At 38.2% G+C, this 7,988-nt stretch overlaps 1 protein-coding gene across 1 annotated transcript; it reads right to left on the bottom strand.

Annotated features, from left to right (window-relative positions):
* Positions 1–3,783: 3,783 nt before the first annotated feature.
* On the bottom strand, positions 3,784–5,161 carry LOC105980454 (serpin B6-like). The gene is given in 3 exon segments (XM_013009288.1): positions 3,784–4,303; positions 4,540–4,848; positions 4,850–5,161. Coding segments are annotated over 3 exon segments (1,122 nt in total). The 5' UTR covers positions 5,143–5,161.
* Between the last annotated feature and the right edge of the window lie 2,827 nt (positions 5,162–7,988).

The raw sequence follows: 7,988 nt of genomic DNA, 5'->3' as shown, positions 1-7,988 counted from the left end.
AGGAGGCTACAATGCTTGATAAGAAATGTACTCATTATCTTGCCCAAGTAATTGTAACCCCTCTGTACAGTATTTTCACAATAAAAAATTAATTTTAAAGGATATAAATATTTAACTGAAATCTCTATACAACCAAATTGTTTTCCAGAAAAGAAAGAGTATATTAAGATTTCTACATTAATACTAAATAGAAAGTTTGATAACAATTTCATCTTAAATGTGAGTTCTTGGGTCTATATCTTATTCAAGATAATCTTGTGTTTTATTGTAGTTCAGTGAAATATTTAGACATAAGAACTTATACTCTATGGAGAAATATAGGTTCCTTTCACAGGATTGCTTTTGAATGAAATCAGAAAAACATAGAGGTCTTTATTTTTATCAAATTAATCAACATCTCATCAGACATTCAAGCACATGAGCTTGAGTCCATATCTTAGCTATTCTAAACTTTATTTTCCTGTTGTATAAGTTGAAAATAACATCATAGAAATAATATCATAAAGCCTAGGTTATCCTATCTTAATGGAAAAATATACTATTTATATAATGAAAAAACTAAAAAAAAAACCCTACTAGTCATTCTAATGACTCCAGTTCAGAATTTTGGTAATTTTGTCTAGAATTCAGTTTTCTTTCCTGAGTTTTCAATCACAGCCTCAATTTTCATCTTCATTCTGTATTTGGTTTCTTCTTGTGACCCCAAATGGTAGCTACATGTCATCTTGATAAGTCTATAACACCCTTGATGATGGTAAAAGGGCTTGCTGCAAGTGTCTTATGTAATGATAAAGGACAACTCTCCATTTTTCTGCTGAAAACTCTCTCTGTGCTTGTTTAGCTTGAATGGGGCCACATCCTTGTTTCCTTAGCAATCCTTGGGGAGCACAATGCTTTATTTATTTTGGTGCTGGTATTAGGGATTGAACTCAGGATCTCACGCTTTTGCTTATCTTTTTCACTCAGCTGGTATTCTACCATATCTCCATTTCCAACTTTTTGTTGGTTAATAGGAGATAAGTGTTTGGCTAGGTTAGTTTAAAACCATTATCCTCAGATCTCAGCCTCCTAAATAGCCAGTATTACAGATGTGAAGTAGCAACACCTGATCAGAGAGCTTTATGTCCATGAGTGGACTCCAGATCCTTCTCCTGATCCATTGGTTCTGATCATCAGGCCAACTTTTTAGGATAATGTTTATCTTATATTCACTCTTAAGAATCAGAGAAAATACTGAGCAGTAACCAATCATAGGGCCCAATACATTCCTTTTTTTCTTTCATTACCCCTTTCTTTCCATGACAATGGATTTGAACTCTGGGCCATAAACTTACTAAGTGCCATACTACTTGACATTATGAACTCAGTCCTTTTTTCTGTTTAGTTAATTTTCAATACAATATTGTGGTTTTTGTTTGGGTGAGCCTCATACTATGATCTTACTACTCCAGCTCTTGGGTAGCCGGAATTACAGGCACACGCTACATGTCAGGCTCCACTAGTGTTTTCATCTATTGAAGCTGCTGGTTCTCAGTAGTCATTACTAATTGTCACACGTGGTCATGCCAATAGCTAAACTTGGATAGTCAATAAGACGGAGATAAGATTAGTACACAAGATTTTGTTGGTGCCTGGTATCTGCTTTGGTGTAGCACAGTATACTAGTGAAGCGTGTGGGCTCTGAAGCAAAGCCCAACTACTCATGCACATTAGTTTATTATTATCTTAGCTATTCTAAACCTTTCTTTCCTCATGTATAAATTGAAAATAAAACCATGGGGTTAAGAGAAATGATTCACATAAACCACATAGAAATGCGCGGTACTGCCAGGCGCTGGTGGCTCACGCCTGTAATCCTAGCTACTCAGGAGGCTGAGATCTGAGGATCACGATTCAAAACCAGCCCAGGCAGGAAAGTCTGTGAGACTCTTATCTCCAATAAACCACTAGAAAAATGGAAGGGGTGCTGTGGCTCACGCGGTATAGCACTCACCTTGAGCTGAAGAGCTGAGGGACAGTGCCCAAGCCCAGAGTTCAAGCCCCACGACCGACAAAAAAAAAAAAAAAAAGAAAGAAAGAAATGCTGAGTACTGGTGGCTTACATCTGTAACCACAGGTGCTCAGGAGGCTAAGATCTGAGGATTATGATTTGAAACTAGCTCAAGAAGAAAAAGTCCATGGGACTCTTGCCTCCAAATTATAACCAAAAAGCTAGGAGTGAATGCTCAAGTGGTAAGAGTGCAAGGTTTGAATGAAAAAGCTAAAGAAGAACAGGGGATGCTGAGCACACACCCCTCCCCCAACAAACATACAGCACTTAGGAAAATATCTAACAAAAATGTTCGCTTTTTCTTAATATATCCATGTTGCCTACAATAGTCTCAGCTAACTGAAAAACAGAAAAAAACCAAAACAAAAAATCCCCATGAAGAGTGATATTACACACAAAAAAATAAGGGGGGTGGGGAAGAAATCCATAAACTGGATCTGGCAAAGATATGACCCCCAGTGGAAGATTGTTTCCCTGAGTTAGTCCTGCAATCATTCCAGACTAAAATAAAACATATTCCTAGGAAGATCACATAGGAAAAAGCAAGCCCACGTGAGTAAATGAAATATAAAGAGACAAAAGAAATTCCATATTTAGAGCTGGACATGGTGCTACATATCTGTAAACCCAATACCTAGCAGGCTGAACTGAGAGCAACATGAGTTTGAAGCCTGTGTGGGCTACATATAGCCTAAGATCTTTATTCAAAAAGGAAAAAAAATGTATCTATTATCCTTCAACCACAGAATGGCCTTAGTCTATATACAGCCATGGAAAGCTTCAGAGCATCTATAAAACTTTGATGTGACAGATAGGACATGCACACTTGTATGGGAAGGAGGCGTGTTTAAACCACCAGGCACTCCAAGTCCATTATCCTAGTGAAAAGAACAATAAAGAAAGGATCCCTGGTTCACAACTATTACTCTATGCACATGTCAACTCCAAACAAATTCAGAATTTAAAATTTAAAAGCTAACAGATTAGAAGAACATCGAGAGAATATAGAAGAGGTTTTAAAACTCAGGTTGAGAATGTTTGCTTAAGTAAAATTAAAAAAATACTAACCCAAAGAAAAGGATGTATAAATACAACTAAAATTAAGAACTTTTTCCCCTTGAGCTCATGACATGTTGAATTGGAACTTCTTTGTACCACCACTTAAAGATTACACAAATTATTTTAAAAAGGAACTTTTTTTCATAGAAGGTATCATGAGGAGGAAAATGGGAGAGAATGAAGGAAAGAGTGAAATAGATGAAGAAGCATTGTATTCATAACCTTGTCTGCAGCATATAAAATGAACAGTGGGATCTGGGAAGAATTTCTGAATAATTAATGAACAATAACAAAGAAAATACAAAACATGTACAAAAGGGATAAACAGGCATTTCACTTATGAAAAGTTGAGAGATTGTGACATGTCTCAGAATTTTATTGGATTAGGAAAAGCCCTCATTTACAGAACTTTCATTTATGAAAGATTTTTTTTTCCCCACAAATACTTTAACATGCACCAACTCAAGAGTCTCCAATGATTCATTATCTCCCAGGTCAAATTTCTTCATTCAATTCATCTTCTGTTTTGTTTGTTTTTTTTTTTTTGAGGATGTGATCACACCCCATAAGGCTCTTCATTTCTTAATGATCATGACACTAAGAAGGGCACTTGGATCCTAGGCACACAGGAGTGGATGCAAGGTGGAGGTCTACAGAGAGTGACAACCCTTTCCTCATGGAGAGGCAAACCTGCCGCAGAACAGAATCCCATTGGTCTTGCTATGCTGAATGAAGAAAGGGAAAGGGCGATTGGCACAGAAGTGAGAGGTGAGCATGCATGATGGCGCTGTGGCAGCCACAGCCTCTGTGCCCTCCTCATTGACCTCAACAAAAGACTTGTCTACAACTTTGGACAGATACAGATCTCTCTTGGAAGGCATTCCAGAAAAGTCTGCCTTGCCCTCCTCAAAGGCATCGGCCAGGCCCATACTGCTCAGGACCTCCTTCATGTTGTAATTCTCTTCCAGTTTAAACCGAGGGAGTGAAACCTCCACCTCCTCTTCATCCATGTTATCTGGCATTGTCCACTCCACAAATTTCTCATAGGTGATTTCCTTTTCCACCGTGTTCAAATTGATGTGTTCATCTGGAAGCATGATGATCATATTCAGCTCTTCACCTACATAAGGAAGCACCAGAATCCTGGTGAAAATTTCTCCTATATAGGTCTGCTTAAAAGTAGACTTTGTAGGGCTGGGAAAGTGGCTCAGTGGTAGAGCGCATGCCTTGCATGCATGAGGCCCTGGGTTCGATTCCTCAGCACCACATAAGCAGAAAAAATAAAAAAAAGCCAGAAGTGACACTGTGGTTCAAGTGGTAGAGCGCTAGCCTTGAGCTGAAGAGCTGAGCGACAGTGCCCAGGCCCAGAGTTCAGGCCCCACGACGGGATCCAAGCCCCCCTCCCCCCCAAAAAAGTAGACTTTGTAAACATCATTTGCACAGGTTTCTGCTCATTCTTGCTGATTTTAAATGGCCTCTCCTGGGTCCGCCCTTTGTCAAATGAACGCTTCCAGTTTCCTTTGAAGTAGATGGCATTCACGAGAGCCAGTCTGGTGTTTGAATTCACTGAAGCTGGAGACAGCAACTCTGTAATTTTATCTTTTGTCTTTTTGGCTACCCAGCTGTTTATATGTTTTTGGGACTCCTCTGTATCATTGACAAAGTCAAGCTCCTCCATTTCAGCTTGGTAGAATTTGTAGCAGGAATCTTTAGAAGGGGAGAGGAAAGTATAAGACTGCTCCAAAGAGCCTGTTGGCTGCTTTAAGCAAGTCTTGCATGCCAGTCTTGTTCACTTCAGCGAGAAGTGACTGAAAGCCCTGGTGGACATCTCCGTCTCCATCATTGCCACATTTATTGAAAGACAGCACCTGAGCCATCTGCTCTGCAGTATTCCCCTTTGCTCCCAGGTAGACCATGGCCAGGGCTGAAGAGATACTGATAGGTAAGAAAAATACATTTTTTGAGCTGTCTTTGCCCAGCATTTTCAAAAGGTTTAGGGCAAAGGTACCATTTGCTTCCAGCACAGGATCCATGATGACCAGTCCTGGAGTCTCAGCCGGGCTGGAGCCAGAGACCATGGAGTGTCTTTTTTTTTTTTTTTGGTGAAAATACTGTACAGAGGGGTTACAATTACATGGGCAAGATAATGAGTACATTTCTTATCAAGCATTGTAGCCTCCTCCTTTGTTTCCCCTTCCCATCCTTTCCCATCCTCCCCCTGCCCCCCTCCAATCCTCCCCCCCACCAAAGTTGTAGAGTTCATTTGCAACATAACAACTTGTACATCTCATTGTTGCAATGGGTCCACCTGTATCAATTCATCTTCTTTACATCATGTCAGACACTGACACCTGATGTATGTAAGTTAGCCTTGATCTGGCACCTGGCCCTCAGAACATGTCTAGTAAACAAACACCTGTTCAAATTTTACTGTTTTTAAGTGACTTCTTTAGACCTTCTGTTTCCTACCCCTCCCCCCCCAAAAAAAAGAACAATTAAATGTGAGTTTGAAAATGGTGGGCTCTTCTTCCTGACTAAAACACATTTATATAGTTAAAGAAACTTCTGAAGTATATTTCCATCTTCATTCCACTTTTCTAATGAACAAGTATCCAAACAAACATTTTTATTGTTGTTTTTAAGAGTATTTACTGTTTTGACCTCATCAATGAACAAACTGGAAAACAATGAAAAGAAATTTGGTGGACATGTTCATGGTAACTGAGAAGTTATTGGCGAGCACAGGACCTTTTGTGTCAATGACTTGTATAGTCATATCACTTGTACTTTTTCCCCTTTCCTTAGTGCTAGGTTGGGAAAAATAAGGTGTACAGATATATATCTCAATATTTAAAAAGAAGGAAGTGGCGCTGTGGCTCTAGCCACAGGTCAAGGGCGCTAGCCTTGACTTGAAGAGCTGAGGGACAGTGCCCAGGCCCAGAGTTCAAGCCCAATGACCGAAAAAAAAAAGAAGTATAAACATTTTCAATGAACATATTCAAAAATATTCACAATACATTAGAAATTAACTTACGTAAGTATAAAGTTTCTCAACCAGGTTTGGTTTAGCATCTTTGAAACTTTGAAATTGTGTTCTCTAAAATTAAGAACACAGCTGGGCACCTGATGTGTGTGGTTTGACTATGTGTTTTTTCTCTGTCGAAAGGAGAGTTTATTCTTCATATCTAAAAAATAAGATTTTTTCTCATATTTATTTTGTATAGCTTTCTAAAATAATTCTGAAAATGAACATCAAATAAATAAGAAATATTTTAATTTTTTATTTGACTCAAATCAAATCTTACTTCAAAAATAACAATTTCATAAGGTTATAATTCAAGGTCATTTTTTTTTCCCTTGGCCTCTGTGGCTATGCTTATAATCCTAGCTTCTCCAAAGGCAAAGATTTGGCCCAGACCTGCCAGTCCAGGCAGAAAACTACATGAGACTGCACATATCCAATTAACCAGCAAAAAGCTGGCGTGACTCAAATGGTAGAGTACCAGCTATGAGCAAGAAACTGACCAAGAATGTCAGGGCTCTGAATTCAAACCTAAGTTTGAATTAAGAACACTTAAGAACATTTTCTTAAATTTCAATTCATGATCCTCCATTTACTTTTTAAATCAAAAGTGCTTTGACATTAGGTATATGTCAATCACTATCTTTTTAAATATCCCACTAAATATCAAATCCCATTAAGCTTTCCCAGCTTTTTCAAACAGACATTTATATCACTGGAACAAGAAGTGGGAAATTTTCAGAAATACATATTTGACAAAAATATGCTTAAATTTCAAACATTTAAAATGTTGTTTGTCCATAGGAAAACATTGGAAAATGGCACCTCATTCAGACTGTAACATAATATATCCCAACCTATAGAAAGGTATTTCTGGAGAATGGGTGCCCATATTGAGAGAATGAGCATTAAAAGGGAAGGTGACTTTTTGAATATTGGTAGAAGGTATTTGAATTATGACTATGCTACACAAAGAGCTCATTCTTATAATCCTAGTTACTCAGGAGGTTGCCATTTAAGGATCACAGTTTGAAGCCAGCTAGGACAAAAGAGTCCTTGAGATTCTTATTTCCAATTAATAATAATAAAAAAAAGAAGTGGAGCTGTAACTCCATTCTGATGCACAGGCTGAGTCAAGCCCCAGCACTGGCACAACAAACAATCAAACAGAAACAAATGTGACATTCTGAACAAATGCTCAGATGTATAGTAAATGTTCAGTAAATGCAAGCAAGGTATTACTATGCAGTTTCTGTAGTCTAGAAGATTCTTCTTTTTGATGCTTTGTCGACAACTCAATACATTTTTAATGCTTATTGTTGCATGAACAAGCTGTTTGAAATGGTTATACTATGAAATATTGCACTTAGTCTCCACAGTCTGACATAACCCATTATGCTAGGTAGGTATAACCTCTCAAACACTGATGTCATCAGGTTTGGGATTGGATTTGTGATGTCATCCACTTTAAGCCCCTGGCCTTTCTTTGGGATTCCTGTTCTTAAAGTTACTCCCACTCATTCAAAGCAACATTTACCCATGGAGTGGGGTTAAGAATTGTTCTCCTGCAGAAAGTCAGTTTTATAGCTTGTAAAATTTCCTAGTACGAATTGTTGACAGCTTGGAATAGGCCAAGCAAAACCTTCTAGAAAAAAACAAAACAAAACAAAAACAATTGTTGAATTTGTTCATGCCAGATAAATGATAATATATCAATCAACTCTCATTTTCTTTGTATCCTGTCCTACCACTAATATAAAATGGCATCTACAATCCTTGTGCACTTTGGGTTAAAGCCCCAGATGTCAGAATAAAACCCACCAGGGGATGGAACTCTGAAGTTTTACTAAACACCCT

Source organism: Dipodomys ordii, unplaced genomic scaffold (assembly GCF_000151885.1).
Source record: "Dipodomys ordii isolate 6190 unplaced genomic scaffold, Dord_2.0 Scaffold9, whole genome shotgun sequence".
In the NCBI taxonomy this organism is placed as follows: Eukaryota; Metazoa; Chordata; class Mammalia; order Rodentia; family Heteromyidae; genus Dipodomys; species Dipodomys ordii.
The sequence above is the reverse complement of the archived record's forward strand: the minus strand, read 5'-3'. Positions and strand labels throughout refer to the sequence as shown.